The 21,954-nt window shown below is 38.0% G+C and overlaps 1 protein-coding gene across 4 annotated transcripts in view; it reads left to right on the forward strand.

The window, feature by feature from the left end:
• Window positions 1-18,295: 18,295 nt before the first annotated feature.
• The window catches only part of GUF1 (GTP binding elongation factor GUF1), a 39,801-nt gene continuing 36,142 nt past the window's right edge, over window positions 18,296-21,954 (forward strand). For 3 of the 4 annotated variants that reach the window (XR_009701094.1, XM_061192227.1, XM_061192226.1), the window contains exons 1-4: window positions 18,296-18,667; window positions 20,532-20,643; window positions 20,798-20,946; window positions 21,228-21,308. Coding sequence is in view for 3 of the 4 variants with exons in the window: in XM_061192227.1 (XP_061048210.1) it covers window positions 18,503-18,667; window positions 20,532-20,643; window positions 20,798-20,946; window positions 21,228-21,308 (507 nt within the window). In the remaining variant the exon portion in view is untranslated. Of the gene's footprint in view, window positions 18,668-20,531; window positions 20,644-20,797; window positions 20,947-21,227; window positions 21,309-21,954 lie in introns of those variants that run through there. The other variant, XM_061192228.1, reaches the window with a different exon arrangement.

Raw genomic sequence — 21,954 nt, forward strand, 5'->3', positions numbered from 1 at the left:
GAAGTCATTTATTTGAGGCAAACAATAAAGAGGACTTAAAACACTCCTTCTGCTTTTTAGCCTATAAGAGTATATTCACCCTAGACAAGATTTCCTAATAATATGTAGTAAAAATCAATATATGGTACATGATCTTAGCATGACAATCTTAGTAACAATCTGAAAATGAGTGTTATCAATTTTATCCAAATCTGAACCATTCAATTTATATAAACAACGTTTAGGAAGACTACCAATGATCTACCGCTGATATTTTTCCCTACTTCTTACTTCATCACAGCCCCAAATGGATATACTAATGTGATCTAGGAGTACTCCTCATTTATAGAGCATGTTCTCTCTCATTTTTTTTTAATTAATTAATTTATTTATTTATTTTTGGCTCTGTTGGGTCCTCGTTTCTGTGCGAGGGCTTTCTCTAGTTGCGGCAAGCGGGGGCCACTCTTCATCGCGGTGCGCGGGCCTCTCACTATCGCCGCCTCTCTTGTTGCAGAGCACAGGCTCCAGACGCGCAGGCTCAGTAGTTGTGGCTCACGGGCCTAGTTGCTCCGCGGCATGTGGGATCTTCCCAGACCAGGGCTCGAACCCGTGTCCCCTGCATTGGCAGGCAGATTCTCAACCACTGCACCACCAGGGAAACCCCTACCTCTCATTTTTGAGCCAATCTTGACCACTGAAAGGCACGTATGATATTGTGATTTATAAGAAAAATATATATCTGGTCATTCAGTTGACCAAAATACATTTCTCATATATATATTTGGTCTTTGCTCATGGTTCCTCACTCATAGCTCCCAAAACCCTTGGAATTTTCTAAGTGTTGAGAGTGACAAAGGTGTCTCGGTACATTAATGAAGTGATTTTGGGACGTCACCTAAGGATGGGGGCTGGCTGCCAATGGAGCCAATAATGTGATTAGAGGGTTGGAACTGTCATTCCTATCCTAACCTCTGAGGAGGGAAGAGGGTCTAGATGTTGAATCAGTTGCCGATGGCCAATGATTTAATCAATCATGACTATATAATGAAGCTTTCATAAAACCCCAAAAGGATGGTGTTTGGAGAGCTTCTGGATTGGTAAACATGTGGAGGTGCTGGGAAAGTGGCATCCTTGTGGAGAGGGCATGGAAACTCTGCACCCTTTCACCATACCTTGCCCTATGAATCTCTTCCATCTGGCTGTTCCTGAGTTATATCCTTTCAAAGTAAACTAATAGTCTAGTAAGTAAATTGTTTTCTCTGAGGTCTGTGAGCCACTCTTGCAAATAAATTGAATCCAAGGAGAAGATTGTGGTAACCTCTGATTTATAGCCCATGGGTCAGAAGTACAGGTAACAACTAACAACCTGGTCTAGCTACTGGTATCTGATGGGGGTGGGGGGGGGGACATTCTGTTGGGACTGAGCTCTTAACCTATGGAATCTGATGCTATCTCTAGGTAGATACTGTCAGATTGAGTTGAATTGTAGGACACCCACCTGGTGTCCCAAGAATTGCTTGGTGCTGCGTGGGAACCACCCCCCTGCAACATGTTGGAATTGGTACCACAAATAATTTAGCATCAGATTAATTTTCATCCCAGGAAACTGCCTGAATTGGTTCCCTTTACATCTGAGGTTTACTTCCAGGAGGTTTCTCCCTAGTTCTGACCCAGGTACCCTGGCTAATACTCCCAATACCTATCTGGATCTGGTGGTTTTGTCCTTAATATCAACATCATGGCTGGAGGTCAAGTTCCTCTGTGATCTGCTTCTTGCTGACTTTCCTTTATACAATGTGAGACTTCCCATGTATCCAGATCTCAGTAACTGAAATCTACTGTTCAAGGGTGGATTATGTGGCATTTTGGAACTTTCAACCAGAGCCAACAGCAGAATGGTAAAGTAAATTTTTCCACATTATTTTAAAACATTTGGAATTTGAATTTCTTTAATCAGAGGTATCTTTTGCCAGGTCACCAGTCAGGTAATAATGAGTCATGCATTTTTTGAGGATCTATTGAATACCAGACTGTATTCTAGATGTCGTAATTACAGAAGTGGATGAACTAAATAGACCTGCATTTCAAGAGCTATATTTTAGCATCAATTCTACTATATCTACAATAAATAACAATGACTAGCCAGGTACTGTTCTATGAACTTAAGGTTTAAGTCATTTAACTTTCGCAACAACCTTATGAAGTATTATTATCCCATTTTACAGAAAAAGAAGTAGAGATTAAATAACTTGCCCAGGTGGAAGCTAGTTGGTGGAAAAGCCAGTGTTTGCAACCTGGTAGGCTGAGTCCAGAGTTCACAATTTATCCAAGACAATTTCATGAATTAACCAAAATCTATCAAGAAGTGATCGTATACTATTAAGATGGAGAGTGCAGAGGGGAGAAAATTGGGGTGTTCAGTGAAGTCCTCTTAAGAAGGTCATTTGAATTGAGAGCTGGTTGATGAGAAGAAGCCACTTGAAAGACTATGTGAAGAGGATATAAAGCAAATGCTCTGAGATGGCAAGGAATTGGCAGTTTGTAGCTTAGGGGAAAAAGCCACGTGGTTGTGATTTTGAATCAAAGAAAAGTTGAAGGAGATGAGGTAACAGACGTAGGCAGAGGCCAGATCATAAAGGCCATGGTAAGGAGTCTAGATTTTATTATGATTGAAATAAGATGCCACTGCAGGTTTTTAAGCATAGGATGATATGATCAATCTTGTGCAGAAATTGCAGAGGGAGACTTGTTAGGAGGATGTTGTGGCAGTAACTCATGCATGATATACAGGTTGGACTAGGGTAGCAGTGGAAGTGGGAGAACTGGTAGAAAAGTCTTGGCAGCTGAGGGAAGTGAAACGGAGCAGGACCCTATGGTCCTCCCCCCACCCCCCGTGTCCTGCCTGCTTTTTGTCTGTGGAACAACTTTAGCCAAAGAATAAATTTAATCAGAGAAGTGAGAAAATGCAGAAGCAAAGGAAAACAGTCAAAAGAGACCAAATAATAATAGTTTAGTCATTAAACATAGTCAAGGACCTCTAGTTCCTCCTCAAGGGCTGTAGATGATATTCTGAGCCATATCCTGTGAGCTGTCCTGTAGACACTGAAACTCCCACCAGGTGGAAGAAGTTAACTACATGATGACCAGACGGTAGCCATGACATGAGCTGCCACAATTCCAAGAATTGGCCTCAAAGAAATGAGAACAAACAGACCCTCAAACTGAAGACTAACTGTACCTAAAGCAATCAAGATGACGCTGGTCTGACCACCGCACGACCAATTTCAAGACGGCTGTCAGAGCTGAGTGTGCTGTTTCTGCATGTAGCCCCCTCCCTCTGATTGTCGGGTGTTGGGGGGGAATCGGCCTTTGGACAGGAGTCCCCCCTCCCCACCACCATGCTGGTTGCCGGCATCCAAAATAAAGCAAACTTTCCTTTCCATCAATCAGGTCACTGTATTGGCTTTTGAGCAGTGAGCCGCAGGACTCCACTTTCAGTCACAGAAGGATGAATTGAAGGGGTCAGGACCAGAGCAGGTGCCGAAGTAAGGAAGAGAGCTCATTCCAGGGAAATGATGTGAAGTTGTCTGAACTGGGGAGGGTCCAGTGCAGGTGGAGAGGACTAAACAGGTACAAAAGATATGTGGAAAGAAGATTTTATAGGGTTTAATTTCTATTGGATAAGAGGGAGAAGAGAGGGATAATCATTGAAGGTGATTTCTAGAATCCTGACAACTTCCCCATCCTAGTGTATCAACATTATGGAGAAAGGCCAAGTTGCTATACGGTAGCCACATTTAGATCATCATGCTTTCTATTCCTCCTTTCAAAGTTTTTTTATGTGAGAACATAAGTCCCTCCCTGTAACAGCAAGGACTCAGAGTGCATTCTTTTTTCTGACGTACAAAGTCATTGAAGAGTTTGCCAAAGATAATATTTTCAATCGTAGTGCATTTAGTTAAATTTTAAACTTACTTTGTGGTTTTGTACTTTTCAACTTAGTTTTTCTTCATGAAAAACCAGCTTGATTAAATGAATTGCAGAAAAATGAGAAGCAAAAATGGCATATAAAAATGAAATTAATCTAAGCCTCAAGTGAACTGTAAGGCATGAAACATTGAAGACCAAATGACTTCATTCTCCTGACAAGTGCTTTAATGGACCATTAATACAGGCCAGGATACTTTGAGGCTACTCTTACACGTGTAACATTGTATCTGTATAAAACATATATTTAAATATTTATTTCCATTAATGAATTACCCAATTGTTATAATGTATGTTGAAGGACAGACTTGAAATTGATATTATAAACAGTCAGCCTGATCAATTCATTAATTTAGCTCATCTACTTAAATAATTATTTCTGGGTTCTGAATGATCAAAAAGACTAGAAAATATGAATAAGGATTCTCACCCGATGTAAAGGGCACCATGTTCTACTCACAGCCACTTTCCTTTCCTTTTCCTTTCTCCTTCCTGCCATCCTTTTCTCCCTTTTCTCTGTCCTCTCTCTAAACTTTCTTCTGGGGTGATCTCATCCATTCCCCTGGCTTTACAGACCATCTCTATAGAGAGAGTTCCTGAAGTCACATATGTAGCCCTCACATTTTTTCTCAGCTCCAAACTATTCATATCATATAGACAATTCAAACTTGACATAATCCAAACTGATTTTTTTTTTTTTTTAAATCTCTACCTTCCCTAACCCAACTCTCTCTTCTCCATTTCAGGAGATGGCATTATGAACCACTCATTCAAATCAGAAATCATCTAATCCTTCAGTGAATTGTATTGATTCTATCTGTAAAATATATCTCCCACTAACTAATTCTCTCCATCTCAACGGCTGTCACCCTGGTGTGTGCTCCTGCGTTCTCCCACTTAGACTTCTGTTTGTAACTATTCAATAAAGTGAAATACTCCTTTTAAAGTAGCAGATCCAGTAGGTGGTCATACAAGTGTACGTAATAAAGACTGTAAAAATCATACCATTAATGGACAGTGATTTGCCAAATCAGGAAAAAGTTTCTTTTGTGGCTGCTGACTGCAATTTGCAGTGGGAATAAGGAGAAGAATCCCCATCTGTAATTTCTTAATCTCTCTCTGGTGATCTGTCAAGTGTCAAAAGATTGGAAGTTGATCAACAGCTGTATCTGAAATAATTTGCCTTGTACCTGACAATTACGCATGCATATTTTTGTTAAATTAAAGGATTAGGGGTTAGGTGGTTGGATGAATAATCACTACTATTAATTTCGCCTACTCAAAAACCAGTATTTCAATTGTGTAAGTCTCTCTAAGAATCACATATGATTATGACATCCATGACTGTAATCTTTTGATATAAAAATAGAGGCTCCAAGAGGCTGACTTCTGCACAGTCACACGCCTAATATGTGACAGAGCCTAATCTGGAAAATCAGTTCTCTCACTCAGCCCCATTTCCTTTCATAACTCAGACTGTTTCCCCAAAAAGACTATCAATGGCTGTCTGAAACACTAGTTTTAGGATGTACCTGTTTGGAAATACTAAACGATATTTATTCACAATCTCCAACAAATTATTTTCAGCTGAACAGAGCTGCCAATGAACCAAGAGAAAAATATGTCATCATTTTCTACCTCTGCCGAAAGACAAATGGGTTGTTTGTTATCAGTGTTTATCAAGTAATTATTTTGGCAGTCTGTATTGCAATTTAATGTGCATTGTACTATAAATTACTACTCTTATTAAGGCAGAAAAAAATACATGTTGTGTTCCATTACTTTTTAAAATACATTTTGCTCAGTGTTCTCTACATGCTTCTTTTGTTAATACCACATAAGATTTGTTCCTGATCATCTGCCCTTTAAAGACCATGCTGCTTCTATTTTATAAGCCTGAAACTGCAGCCCTGAATGTTACACAGTCACATGAAAGTGGACATAAAATTCTGTTTCATTGCATGAATTTTAAAGAGTTCAATGTGTCCTATGACAAGAAAAGAAAAGAAAAGAAAATTACAGGGTTTTCTTTCATTAATGCTAACATAATTATCCCTGACTTCTAATTTGGCTATTTCTTGTTAGCTTCCACTTTTGTCTTAGAAGAAAAAATTGGAATCTGGCAGAATTATTACTGAACACGTACAAGTTTTTAGTTTGATAGCAACTAACTGTTAGCAAAATATAATTTACACCTGAAATTATGAAAATTGATATGAGTAGTAGTTAATTTGTACATTCTTAGTAGCCATATTATTATAATAATCATTTTAAAATGTAATAAATTAAATTTACATACAATATAAATTTAGCATACTGATATAACTAATTTCATAGGAAAATTTTCCTAGGAATTACATAAATTCCTCCACAAGTTATCTAATCACACGGATCCTCAGCTCCCTCATTCATAAAGCAAGAATAAAATTTTTTCCTACCTCGTAGCTACTATGTATTTTATCTTTATCTCATGAACTTAATTTTATTTTTCCCTGTGTTTCATAATATACCTAAATTATTAATCAATAGATACATATATGTAATTTATATATGTGTATATATATACATGTATAAATAAATTTGTGTATAAAATATGAGGATTAAACAGGATTTTGAACAGGAACAATTAACACAGGCAGGGGCAAGTTGCAAATGCTCAATAAATGTTATCTGTTATGATTATGATGATTGCACTTGTCAACAACAACAACAAAAACACACAAAAAGCTGCAAATAAGAGAAAGTTTACCTGAGGTTTTAAGTATTGCAATTCAGGAAGCATAGATTGGAGTAGCAACTCAAATGTGCTCCGAGGTAAATGGAAAATGGCGGGGGTTTATAAAGGCAACTTACAAGACTTTCCACAGAAGGTTATTTTTACAGAACTATGATTGGTGTCGCAGGCATTCAGTCACTTGTTGGCAGCAGGTTGGTTGCTAAGCTGCTGTCTCTAGAGAGTAAAGAAAACAAGTCCCAGGTGGTCTCAGGATGGCCTAATCAAAAGTTTATGTTGCATCCAGATGTGGACATGTGTCAGTTCCACTTCCCTAGTGGTCTCCCAGCTCCATTTTGACATAAATGACTCCATTTTTTTTTTGTTCATGGCCCATAACTTCTAGGTGGAAAAGAAGTTGGATCAATAGAAGGTGCCTGTATTTACTCTTGTGTTCATTATTCACAGTCACTCAACACATAAATATTTTTAGTAAACTCTACTTTGATAGTATACAAATTTATATGAAAAATCCATTTTACCCAGAAGATGGTGGTGGGTGGGAAGAGTACTTACATTGTCATGTAGACAGGTTGTGATTACTATAGACATAAAACATTTCTTCAGCATGCATCTCTTATTTTTTAATAAAGAAATAAGATTTCTAATAACAGAAAGGCTAAGAATGAACTTTATTGCCAAGATACCCCTTATTATTTTGACTAACTCCCTTAGGCACCAATCAGTAAAGACATAAGCATATACTGGCTATATTGCTTTCATCAGTGAAGGGCAAACTTTTTCCCAATGCTCTGCCATAATTATACCTTTGCAACTGTACCATTACTGAGATTTTTTCCAAGATATTCCAAGTTTAAATTGAATATTTTATTATATTCACTGGGTGAAGGTAGTTACAGAATTTTAAAAAATTATCAGACATGGCCTATATCTAAATGTAACTGTCAATGTACAAATTCTATTTCATAAAACGATATCACGACCTTCATTTGCATGAGGACCCCACGAACTACTTACAGCTTAGAGTTTTAACTTATAGGACGTTTACTCAAACATTGCCTTGATACAGAGGAGCCCTATCAAGGAAAACTCTCTTCTTTGCGGTATTTATATTTTCATTCACAAATATGAGCTGGGGAAAGTAGCGTAGAGAGTAGCAAAATAATATTTTGAATACAACTTTATTTTCTTTTAAAAAAATCTGGAGTCTCTTGTTTAAAATGGCACTAGGCTACAAAATTACTTCACAATTCCCAGCCAAATACCTATGCAGGTTTAGAAAAAAGATCAGTATTCCACTATCTGAAAATACTTGGAATCACCTGTTGCCGGAATCTGGGCAAAATTTCTATGATAAAGCTGAGGACCCTGTAGTGGGAAAAATGTTTTTTGCCCACGCCGTGTGGCATGTGGGACCTTAGTTCCCCGACCAGGGATCGAACCCTGGCCACCTGCAGTGGGGCACAGAGTCCTGACCACTGGACCACCAGGGAATTCCCAAGAAAAATGATTTTAACCATTGAGGAACAAGTGCACAAGGACAGCCCACCCATAGAAACGACTTAGGAAGATTCCTGAGACACTTGGAGATCTAGATTTTACACCAATGCTGTGGCTGGACTGGCCCTTGGCATTCTTATATTGCCAGATGCCCTCAGCAATAATCACAGGAAACTTTGAAAGAAACAAGGTTTATTACTTACAAGTTCTGGAAATTACATAGCACAACTGGGGCCACACAGAGAGGTAGCAGGTAGAGAGAGAGAGAGAGAGAGAGAGAGAGAGAGAGAGAGAGAGAGAACGTGGGCCTGGGATTCTACCTTTATTGGGGTCAAGGGTGGGGGACTAAGGAGTCATGAGCCCACTTTTTATTGGTGAATTTAAAACATTCGAGAAGGACTTTAAAGTGTGGGAGGAGAAAAAAAACAAGTGGCCCAAGTGGTCAGCTATCAAAACCAACTAAGTTCTCTGAAACAAAAGAGGGGATCAGGCATGGCGTGGCTCTTGAACTAATCCTGTGCCTGGCAATATGTTTATTTGAGACAGCCATCTTTGACGTGGAGGCCTCCGTATTCAAAGCTTAAGTCAGGCACTTGCATTACAAAAAAGAAAAGACCCAAATGTCAGGGCTTACACTACAGTTATAGACCCTCTCTATTAAACTATAGGGATTTTAGGAATGTTAATGTTCCACAGCAGCCACATGAGTGGCCCAAGTGAGAAAAGGGACTGTAGTGGGAAGAAATATTGATTGTGAGGTTGGTTATAAATTGATCCATAAAAAACTCAAAAAGGGAGGCAGCATATTCACTGAGCAGATACTTCTCTGTTCTTTCAGTGGAAGTTGGTACAATTTTTGGAAAGTAAGAATTCTTACACAAACTTTGCAACTAGTACATGTTCTTTTTGTTGCAATATGTATATTTGTAGTCGCTTATAAAAAGTGCATATGTGTCTTAGTGTCATCTCCTTAATCCTAAATCTTTCACACCAGGGAGGAGACATCATTTATGAGAGGTGAGAATTACTGGGCTTCAGATCTTAAACTTCAAACCTGAAAAGGTACATTTGACCAAGAATGTTGCAGAGAAATCTATATGCAAGGCAGAAGATAATTGGAAGATCAGTTAGTGAGGTGGAATCAGAGCCTGGGGACTTTATTTCAGCTCTCTATGCTTCCACATCTGCCCAGCAGATAAAGTTCTTGGTTCAAGGAACTCACAGCTGTGGACCCTGTAAAGGCACTGTCAACCTTTGCTTCTTGAACCCTTTCTTCTTTTTTTATTTCTTGTTTATCTTCATTCTGATGGACGCATGTTTTTCTTCAGCTATACTGAAACTATTTATTAAGTTATACCAACCATTCTGACCTGTACACCATTCCTTTTTCTTGAAGTGGTTTTGGTTATTCACGATCTCATCTCTTACAGACAGATTTTAGGCTTTAAGAGAGCAATGTTTTGGCTCTGATTTCCAAAACTCGGAAGGAAACAACAGAACCACTATTGTGATCATCAAAGTGAGCACAGAATTTACTGACTGGCAAAGCAAGAGAACACACACCTGTGAAAAATTCAATGAATAGTTTTCTGAGGGGAAACTGCAGGAAGCATTATGAGCTAGGGAAGTGGTGGGAGTTCATGGTGGTTATGTTAGATGAGGATTGGTGTTTACTTTCTGGATAAAGCACAGGGGTACGTAAGTCTCTACAAGTTTAGTTAAAAATAAGCCCCATGATGCATTGGTCAGGAAAGGGTTTTTCAGTTGTGCCCATGGTTAAAGAGAAAACCACAGGGCCAAAAGGATATCACTTGTACTATAGCTGGTGAAAGTTCAATGTACATCATGGCCTAATAGCTTCAGTTGGTTAGAAGCTTTTGTGGTGAAACACAGAATTTAGGCTAAATATATCATAGGCAATTACTGCTATAAGTTGAAAATCTTTCTTTTACGTATCTCATTACAGCCATAATTTACCACTTGACATAATTATATCCAGGGCTTATATTCCATCCTGGGACGATAGTTTAGAGCTTATTTACATTTGTATTTCATCATAGTATATAGCACAGTACCTGGATGCTCAATGAAAATTGTTGAATTAATGAAAACCAAATAAGGTAACTGAACATTTTTGTATCATTTTTTAGAATTTTGTCAAGATTAATGGATATGCATTATGAATAAAAATTGTGTAACAGGATTTCTTAACATTTTATCAGAGTAACATACTCTAAAATATCACATACATAGTGAAATCCCCATCAATTTTAACTTTTCTCTTTTCTCAGTCATTTCCAATTTGCAGTTTATTAAAACTGTTTCACTTATATGTTTACTTCTCTGTGCTTCCAATTAACTGATAAATTGATTCAATGATAAATGGAATATCCACTATTCTTGTTCACAGCATTTGACAAAGAACACTACTAATGAATACACTCCCAAATTCATTTGACAGAATTGATTTTCAAGACTGACCATTTAAAATATATTTCTCACATCATGTAATGGCCTTTATAACTTACATGAGCTTGTTTTAGTATATATATATATATAGAGAGAGAGAGAGAGAGAGAGATCATGTGATATATAGATCATGGAGTTAGAAACAGTAATAACTCATAGTAATTAGCAAAACTGATAAATTAATTGATAACAGCAAATATTAAAGACAAACATTTCTATTAAAAAATAGATGCATCACACTCCTTGGTATTTACCCAAAGGAGTTGAAAACTTATGTCTACACGAAAACCTGCACATTGATGTTTACAGCAGCTTTATTTGTAACTGCCAAAACTTGGAAGCGACCGAGATGTTCTTGAGTCAGTGAGAGGATAAATAACTGTGGTGTATCCACACAATGGAATATTATTCAGTGCTAAAAAGAAATAAGTGATCAAACTATGCAAAGACATATAGAAATATCACATGCTTATTACTAAGTGAAAGAAGCCAGACTGAAAATGCTATATCCTGTATGTTTCCAACTATACGATATTTTGGAAAAGGCAAAACTAAGGAGACAGTAAAAAAAACAGTCAGTGATTGCCAGGGGTTGGGAGGAGGAAAAATTAATTAATATGCAGCACACAGAGGATATGGGAAATCTCTGTACCTTACTCTCAATTTTGTTGTGACCCTAAAACTACTCTTAAAAAATAAAGTCTCAAAAATAGATACAATTCAAATGTCATTAATAATTGTTTGATTAACTTTTTGGTTGGAGAAATAAGAAATTGTAGGTTATAAATGATTTCTGGCATTTATTTATTGCCAAAATAAGTATGTGCTTTAAATACAATAAAATCATCTGCCAAATCTTCCTTTTACTTTCCATTGCATCAGTGTTTCTGTATGGAGATCTGCTAAGCAAGTTTTTAGGCTGTGAATGTTAGGCTGTGGATATCACACTATGGTTCTTATAGAATAACAGTTATACCAACAGGTCTTTTTGGAAATGCTGCCTTCTAATTGTTATAGGCAGCATCTTACATGGCTCCCATTGGTTCCAGCATCTTGGTGTTCATGCCTTGTACTATACCTTCCCTTGAGTGTAGTCTGGACTAGTAACTTGGTTCTAATTGGTAAAATATGGCAAAGGTGATGTGGTGTTATGGCTGTAATTAAGTTATTCTATTACTCCTATTGCTAGGAGACTCTAATCTATTGCCTTCTTGATTTACACACTTTGATGATGCAAGTTGGCATGTGGGAGAGGCCAGGTGGCTTGGAACTGGGAGATCTCCAGTAAACAGAGAGGTAGGAAGTGAGGTCCTCAGTCCAGCAGACAGGATCTGACTGTTGCCAACAATCACTGAGTGATCTTGGTAAAGGATCCTTTCCCAGTTGTGACTTTCCATGAGACTCTAGTTCAGATGAGATCTTAGTTCAACAGCTTAATTGCAGCCTGGTGATAGGCTGTGAAGCAGAGAATCCAGTTAAGGCATCTTCACAAATACCATGCACATATTCTGTATCTCTCATTTTCTAAGAAGGTCAGATAATTTATCTGGCAAGCCAAACCGATACCCATTTTAATGTCTCCTCTTAATGTCAGATACACTATTTCTCCCTAAATCATTATTTTGACAAAGAAGGGAAATAGGAGACATTACATTCATCCAATGAAATGATACCAGAGGACCTACAGCTCATCTTTTTCTGGAAGAACAGAATCAAGTTTCTCCACTAAGACAGCCACTGAGTTTCATTTCCGAGATTTCCCTAGCAATCATTTCTGCAAACTTGTAGGCTTGCATCCAGTAACACAAGCTGCCTTCTCCCCACTGTTTGACCTCAGTCAATTTAATTAGCTTCTTTGGATCTCAGTTTTCTCATCAGTAGAATGAAGTTTTTGGACTATATGATGTATAAAAACACCTCCTATAACTACTGAGATATTGCAGGTAAGTGTACCTTAAAAAATAAATAAATAAAAGGCTACACTCTTAATGTAGCCACAGCAGAAGCTTCTGATGGCAGACTATTACCTGTGATGCAAAGCTGTTTGATATACAGCCTGAATGTGCCAACAATTTCTGCTCACATATTTTATTGCAAACTTAAATCTACTGCAATCTGCAGAGATGCTTTTCAGTAGAGCCCCTAGGCTTTTTTCTTTTTTTTTGACAGTTTACTTCTTGCATCTTCTTAGTGCAACTTTAAAAGAGTTTATTCTTCTTATTCTTTACTCTAGATGTGACAATTTCTTTCCTTGGGAGCAAGAATGAAATAAGTTCTACAACTGCCAAAGAGAAATAAGCACAAAATTTTGGAAATGATACTGTCCCTAAGGTAACTAACTCCCTTTCAAATAAATGAATATTTATGTGAAGAGTTTAATAAATCTAAAACTAACATTAAGAATCAAAGCAATTAGAAGAGGACAAATTAATCAGCAAGTAATGATTCACAATGAAAGAATAAAAGATGTCAGGGAAGCAAAAAATAAAGCAGGTAAGAACTAGATGCTAATGTGATTATCTAAGACGAAGTCACAGCAAAATTAATTCCCTTCAGGAATAAATATCTATTTTCCTTGGCATTTGTACACTTAGAAAGGCACTTCGCTGGGTTGTTTACGAATCCTTTCATCCCTGTAATGAACATTTATTGTTCCCCAGTATCCATCTTCATTTTTCTCTCCTATCAGCACCTAGTTTTTCCTTTGAAGAAGACCCTGCTGACTTTGTGTGAAAGCCATGTGATTCTAACCAGAATGACAGTACACCTTCTGGTAGAAACATTGTAAGAGCTAATGTGTCTTTTATTGCTGTCTCTTATTTTGCTACTGTTGTACTTGTTGGGTTTGGATACTTTTTCAGTTTAAACACTTCTAATCCTAATGCCTCCCCACATTTTATGAAGATAAAAATTATACATCAACATCCATATTAAATTACTTATAAGTAATTTAATTTTTTATAGCAAAATCCATCGAAACTCTTAATGAAGTCCTCTTAAATGAAATAGAGTTGCTCACCGATATAGTTTTGGAAGAGGACATAACTTTCACCTTCTTCCTAGTGAAGCTGTGTGTGCCCAAACATATGACAGTCCAAAGAACATTGGGCTTTCCCTTGGGGTTATGGAAGTTAGTTGACTGAGAACCAAAGCTCTGGGCCATTCGTGTGTGACTTACTTTGATGCAGGAGTACCCCATCGTCTCAGCAGGTCAAAGACTTTAAACTGGGGCGCCGAACAGGTTTCTATACACCCCAAACAGTAAGAGTAAGAATGCCATAGACAAGTCATTTTAGTTATTTCTAAATCCCTGAATCAATTTCTCATTGAGAAATTTGTGGACAATAAGCTTTGCTTTTAAGGATCTTTTTAAACCATAAAGACCTATATCCCATGAAGTTAGAAAGTAATCGGGTTGGTTTTCATCTGACAAGACCACCACAAAAGTTTCAACAGTGCAAAACGGAACAAAATGCTGCTTTTTCCCTTGTAGTCCTAGTGAATTTTTTAAACTGTGATGAGTGGAAATCAGAGACCAGTTGATACATTTCAAGTGTGAAACATGGACAATTATACTAATCATAGGATTGTTTTGAGGATTAATTGAGGTAATATTTATAACATGCTTAGAAGAGTATGTGACAGTTAGCTCTTTATAAATGTATATAAATAAATCATATCTATTTCATGTTTGCATCCTCATGGCTTAATACTGTACTCTTGGATACTTAAGGAAATTCCTGAAAAATGTCAACACACACCATACAAGCTATTCTGTGACTGTAAGGCTTGTTTTTCTTATTTCACAAAAGGATACCCTAAGATATGGCAAGTGCTTTTCTCAACTATTTTATTTTCTACTCTCTGACCTCAAAAACTCACTCAATACCACTGTTTTTGTTTTATTACCTTTTTAATATGCTTCCAAAACTCTGGCCCTGAACTTTTTCCCAAGCTCCATTTACAACTACCTGTGAGATATTTAATATCTATGCTTCACATTTTGGTAAACAGCAATTACATTCTCCAATCTAGCAGAGTTAGAAAATTTGGATGCCTCCCTCTCTCTCTACATCAAATTAACTCAGTTAATTCTATCGCAAAAGGTCTACCAATCACTCCTTCATCCCTATTCACTCCAGTGACTCCTTCAGGCCCTTACTGTGTCTCACCTAGATTATAACATAGAAGACTCTCCTCTCTCTGCCTCTGTTTCTGTCTCATTACTTCATCCACTTTCCTCTTCAATTCATTTACACACCATTGTCACAGTAGGCTTCCTAAGGAAATCCTGTGTTATTTCCTTACAATCACTTCTGCACGGAATGATAGTGAAATGGTAAGTAGCAAAGACCCTATCCAAGGTCCTTCAGAAACTTGGCTGAAATTGTTCTTTCCATATATAACACCAACCAATTTTTCTCCTTTCCCCAGATACTTGCTATTTTCTGATATAAAAATATTTATAAAGCCTTAATTTATGTGCACAATTTGAAAAAAAATATGAAACTCAAAAAAATACATCACAGAAGCCTTAAAAAACTAACTGAAACGTGAATTCCAAGCTGTATTTTCCACTGTAGACATGTTGGGGCACCATTTTATCTGGTTAATAGCAACTCTGGAGATCCAGATCCTTTGTTAACATCATGTGAAGTTGCTCTAAGTTTGTGTGTGTACCTGTGATAACTACTGAACTGATATTAAATATTTATTAATGGTATTACTAATGTTAAAAATGCTCCAACAGGGCTTCCCTGGTGGCGCAGTGGTTGAGAATCTGCTTGCCAATGCAGGGGACACGGGTTCGAGCCCTGGTCTGGGAAGATCCCACATGCCGTGGAGCAACTAGGCCCGTGAGCCACAACTACTGAGCCTGCGCGTCTGGAGCCTGTGCTCCGCAACAAGAGAGGCCGCGATAGTGAGAGGCCCGCGCACCGTGATGAAGAGTGGCCCCCGCTTGCCGCAACTGGAGAAAGCCCTCGCACAGAAACGAAGACCCAACACAGCCATAAATAAATAAATAAAATTAAAAAAAAAAAAGTTGAGACATAATTCAGACACCATAAAATTCACCATTAAAAAAAAAATGCTCCAACATATCAGTAACTTTGAAACAGAATTTAGAGGTGATAAAAATTATTGTTTATATATATAATTTTTAAATTTATTATTCCCTTTCTTATGGGCTGAATTGATATTTAAAGTTCACATGTTAAAGACTTAACCCCTAGTACACCTCAGAATGTGACCATATTTAAAGATAAAGTCTTTAAAGAGGTAATTAAGTTAAAAACAGGTCATTAGAGTGGGCCCAAATCCAATATGACTGGTGTCCTTATCAGAAGAGGAGATTAGGACACAGACAGGTATTGAGAGAAGACCATATGGAGACACAGGGAAAAGATGGTCATCTATAAGCCAAGGAGGAAGGCCTCAGAAAAAACCAACACAGCTGACACCTTGATCTTGGACTTCTGGTTTCCAGAACGGTGAGAAAATAAATTTCTTTGTTTATGCCACCCCCTCTACTGTACTTTGTTCTTGCAGCCCTAGCAAATCAATAGACCCTTCAAATATGTTTAAAAACATAAATACAATAGTTGAAGATGACTGTACTATGCAAGAATGTAACTTCCCTATTATACATTCCCTTCTACGGGGAAATGAGCCTCCATTTATATGTTTTTAATTATGTGTGCTTTTCAGAAACCCTTGCCTCAAGTAAAATGCCGAGGCTCTAATCTTGGCCATTTTCCTCTTCTGAGCATTAACTCAATGTCATACCTTTTTACTCATTTACCCTCGCTCAGCAGAGTTTAATGGAGTGGTTAAGGGATGTAGACTCTGGAGCCAGTCCACCTGGGCTCACAGCCCACTTCATCACTAACTCTGTGACTTTAGGCAGTTACTTAAAAAGCCTGGGCCACATTTTTCTCAGATACGTGTACAATAGAAACAATCATAAGAGTACCTGCATTAGAAGGCTCTGTAAGGATTGAGTTGATATATACAAAGTGTGTAGAATAGTATTGGGAACATAGTAAGTACAATTATGTTGGCAATGATCCCTCTGCTTGATTACGCTCCAGTTGTCTCTTTCAGAAAAACTTTTTATCCTTCAAGACCCAGAAAAAAAATACCTCAACTTTGAAACTTATAGTGACTCCACTTCCCCTTTCTTCCCAGGTTGAATACTAAATGATCTTGTGTTGTCAAAGGTATTGTAGAGGTTTGAGCTTTGGTTTTTAATCTGAATTCAAATATAGATTTTTTTTCCATTTACCTATTATACAATTTCAGACAATTTGCTTAATTTGTCTGAGTTTGCACATCTAGTACATTACATGACAGGCATGCTAGTATTTTTCTAATAAATACATATTTCATCTTGGGTCTGGGAGTATACTGTCAACCACATAAGATATTGCAGTATTCCCAAAGTGGGGGACTAATGGAGGTACCAAGATAATTTTAGGTTGAACATAGACATGGCATTAAGGACACTGAATCATACAGAGAAAATTCTTCTCCTTTCAATTTTACTTCAATACTGCTGATTAGGTCAAGAAGAATTATCTCAGTTTGGTGCTATGTTTTAAAATTCTTTAATGCTTATTCATCCCCATTTTTAATCAAGAGAGATTCTGAGCCTTTATCAGGTAACATGTATTTAGAATTGAATCACATTTATTATTAATTACACTTATTTTTACTTTGAAATTTAGGACAGGTCACAGTGCTTTTTCCATTTATAGAAAATGATACAAATTTTTCTTTTAAAATAAACTCATTCAAGTATAAAAGTTAAGTTGATTTAAAGAAAAACATCATGTATATAATAGCGGTATGAGGACATGGTGAAAATCATTGAGGATAATATGCAAATTATTGAAATTTGGGCAACACTAACTTATATGAACTATTAGAAACGATTGTGTTCAATACATTTCAAGGTAGCTATTAAGTTCATTCCGTAAGATGACAGTAGCAATTAGTGATGTATCAAGTATTGTTTTAATTTACAGTAGTCCCAAGAAAGAACTAGAAACAGTCCAATGGTGAACTCAACACAGCTGTTGCTTTTCTTCTGCACCAAACCCTGCATATTGCAGAAAAGCCCACGGGAGATAGTGGGAGACAGACACTAGATGTGGTATACAGGTCTCATTATCTCTTATCGTTATCCTCCACCTTAGAGCTCTGCCCACCCCACAAGGTAAACACTGTTCAAGTGGTAACCCGAAGGGGACAGAGATTGAGGACATTGAGGATGTAATTTTTTTCCACCTTCACTTCTGGCCCAAACTTTCCTAGGATACATTATTGCAATAAATTTTACTGCCCGTTTCCATTCGGATGCACTTCAATACTAGCGATACCGCAGACTACATGGAGAATACATCTCAGCTTCTTTAGCGATATCGCAGACATGGAGAATACACCTTAACTTCTAGATTTTAAAAGTTACTCTCGTACTTTGCCATTTGGTAGGTTAACCCCCAAGGTTTCGCTAAGAGCACAACTAACATTGCCCGCGAGAGCTTCCCTCACGTGACTTCCTCACAGCTCCGCGCGGAGGCACGCTGACGTCAAGACGTCATGCGACGTCCGGACGTCAGTGAGTCGCCGAGCGTCTTGGGCGTCCTGCCAGGGCCGCTAGTTGGGCGGTTGTTCCCAGCTCAAGTCTTCCTTCTCCTCCGTGCTTCCGAAGGCGTGTTTTGAATCCTGTCTGTCAGCTCCTAGCGGGGGCGTCTTGGAGGAAACGGAGCCGGGGGTGTTGGCGCCGTCGCGTCTCGGGACCCTCTCCTGAGGATTGTGTCGCGCGGGGGGATGTGGACGCTTGCGGGTCAGGGCTGCTGGCGCAGACGCGCGCTCGCGGCCTGGGCCACCCGGGCGGCGCGTCGGGGGCTGCCCGCGCCTCGCCCCGCGCCGACCCGGGGAGCTGCAGCCGAGTCCAAGGCTCCGGACAGGAGCTACAGCTCCGCGGACCGCAAGGTGACCGCCCCTGAGTTTCTCGTCAGCCAAGTTTTAAAACTTGGAAGGGGGCTCCTGGCGAATTTGGGAATGTGTCGGCCTTCCTCGGACTACCTGTGAACGCAGGCTGCGCTTCTGTGAAGGGCGCGGGCTCCGCTCGGGTTTCTGACTCCGTTGCTCACCAGTGTGATCTTGGGCAAGTCACGCCGTAACTTTCGTCATTGGTGATATCAGAACTCTTTTATTGTTTATGCGAGGTGCTGGTCTCAGCATGTATTTAATTTTAAAAGCCTACTGGGGAAGCTGCTCGTTCCATTTTCGTGCAAGTTTTTAGCCATGGGACTTGGGCAAGTTACCTGACCTTTCTGTAACTGTTTCTTCCGTTGTTAAATGAGATGCTTATAAAACTCCGAATGGCTGTTTGTGAGGCTTGCACGGTGTAAGGCGCAGACCTTTTAGCCCAGTACCTACACTGTAAGGAGTGCTGGGTATGCCGTAGCTTCTGTTTGTTTTACTATTTCGTTTTGCCTCAGCCGGAGCAGGCTTGTGCGGTTCTGACTGTATTCCTGTGGTTGGAGGAGGTGGGACTTCAGCGACTCTAAAAACTATACTGTCTGATAACTGTGAAGAGATACAGTTTAGGCAGTAAAGTAACTGCAAGTTATGAGTGACTGCGGATAAAAAAGACTATAATTATTCGGTTTTACCCTTTTCTAAAATGCCTGTGGAATGTAAAATGGATTTACGTTGCAATTCCCTGATCTTAAAAATGGTGCAGGACTGTATATCTTTTGAATTGAATGGTGGGGGCGGGGGGCGGAAATCCACGGGGCGAACAAATCAGGTTTAGTTTTTTTGCAGAATTTCTTTCAGGTGTAGTTGCACTCTTATTGTGCACCTTGTATTGGAGCACTTATAAAAAAAGGAAACTTAAGCTCGTGAGAGTTGTGTATTTCATTGTAATTTCACTTTTTTTTTTTTTGCTGGTTAGATAAAAATTTGATTGGAAAAATGAAATGTTTTGAGTACACAAAACTGACATATCTACTTAAATACCAGTTTTTAGCAATTTGCAGTGAGTCTCAGTAAAACAGTAAAGGTGTATGCAACCAAAAATCAGAAGTTAACTTTTCAAAATATTTTAAGAATTAAAGTGATAAATAAGAGGCTTTTTTTCCTGATGTGGTCATTTTTTTTCCTTCTCTCTCTCCAAAGAAGTTGTCAAATAACAAAATCATCTAAATTAAACTTTTGAAGGCTCTACTAGGAGCACAGATTTTTAAGTAGACTGTTGATTAAATATGTGATGGGGGCGAAAACTTTTCCTTTTATTCTTTCAGCTTCTCTGTAGCTTTTTTGTTTCAAGAGATTTTGTTAGACCAGGTGCTCCAAGGCAGTGGTAGCATTGGTCTGAGGCCTGTTAGGAACCGGGCCGCACAGCAGGAGGTGAGTGAACCTCCCCCTGCCCCCCATCCATGGAACAGTTGTCTTCCATGAAACCGGTCCCTGGTGCGAAAAAGGTTGGGGACCGCTGCTCTAAGGCTGTAGAGGAGTTCTACGTATCTTGTGTTCTCCATTCATGAAAATACATTCAGTTCCTCATTGGCCCTCGAGTGATGGAAATATTATAAGAGACTTTTATTTAGCTATATGGTCACCTTTGACAGTGAAACCAATGTTTTTGATGGTCCTGTTGTAATCCATTGCTTGTAATATGACTTTAGCCATACGTCTCTTTACTGTCAGAGGAATAATATAAACAATATTAATGCTATAAATGAAATTGTTCTAAGAAGACTAAGAGAACATTCTTTAATTTAGTATACTTGTTTCATATTGTGCACAATTTATACTCATAAATGTAATATGTCTCTCCCCTTTCTAGGAAAAAATTGATATGTCTAAATTCCCTGTTGAAAACACTAGAAATTTCAGTATCATTGCACATGTGGATCATGGCAAAAGTACTTTAGCCGACAGGCTCCTGGAACTAACAGGTATTTTCATTTTATATGCTATACCTAATTAATGGCAATGAATAATTGATAATTACTTTTCCCATGCTTTTTAAAAGTTTGGTTTTAATTGTATATGCAGTATTGTCTCTTTTTAAAAGCTCATAGAAATATCAATAAACATATCTATTTATAGGGGCAATTGATAAAACAAAAAATAATAAACAAGTTCTTGATAAATTGCAAGTGGAACGAGAAAGAGGAATCACTGTTAAAGCACAGACAGCGTCTCTCTTCTGTGATTATGAAGGAAAGCAGTACCTTTTAAATCTCATCGATACACCGGTAAGTTTAATATCAATTTTTTCTCTATTGTTAAAGTCAGCCTTGTATTAATACTGCAAACAAATCCTTTTTTCAGTTTTTGAACTGAACATTAAACACCTCACTTTGCTTTTTGTTTTCTCAGTGTTTTTATGTTAGTGTAAGTTGTTTCACAAGCACAGGCTAAAAAAGAAACCTATTAACTTTTTATCCAGTGGAGTCAATAGATTTACCATAGTGCCCCTCCCTAAGGAACATTTAAACTCTAACATTTAGAGGCATTAATATTTTTTGTTTCTCAGGGCCATGTTGATTTTAGTTATGAAGTATCCAGGTCACTCTCAGCTTGCCAGGGTGTTTTACTTGTGGTGGATGCAAATGAGGTAGGTACTTTAATTTTATATGACGTGATATGCTATTTGGTTGTTCCAGGGTTTTCCTTAAAATGCTTTGGGAGATAGAATTTTTGTGTTTGAAGAAAATAAGATTTATTTTATTACTTAAAGTTATGTTTTGGTCCTGTTAATTTGAAGTTTTATTACACTAAAGTTGTCTGTGTAGTTGACTAGTTCATCCTTTTAAAAATGTTAAGCTGCTCAGAGGAATTGTTCAAGAGATTTTTGAAGTATGTCATGTTATATATACATCCTACCAAAAAAAACTCAAATTCAAGCAGTTCTTAATCTGAGGTTTCAGTTTTTTAGCAGAACTTGAAAATAAATCTTTATTTTTGAGGTCATTTTGGGTGTTTTTAAGGTAATAATTTGGAAAGTGTTAGGCTTAAAGAAACATGTCAATAACATTACCAAGTTCTCTGGTATAAACATAACCATAAAAACGTATTGAGATGAGAATATAAGAGCTATGATATACTATTTAAAGTAAGCTTTTGATATATTTCAGTTTCTCACAGACTCTTCATTCAAAACCCAAAGATTTTTTTGTTGTTGTGTTAAATCTTCCCTGAGCCTGTCAGGGAGAGTCAGTCTCTACCTTACATACGTATACTGGGCTTTACAAAATGTGTCA

The sequence above is a fragment of the Eubalaena glacialis genome, chromosome 5 (assembly GCF_028564815.1).
Source record: "Eubalaena glacialis isolate mEubGla1 chromosome 5, mEubGla1.1.hap2.+ XY, whole genome shotgun sequence".
NCBI lineage: Eukaryota > Metazoa > Chordata > Mammalia > Artiodactyla > Balaenidae > Eubalaena > Eubalaena glacialis.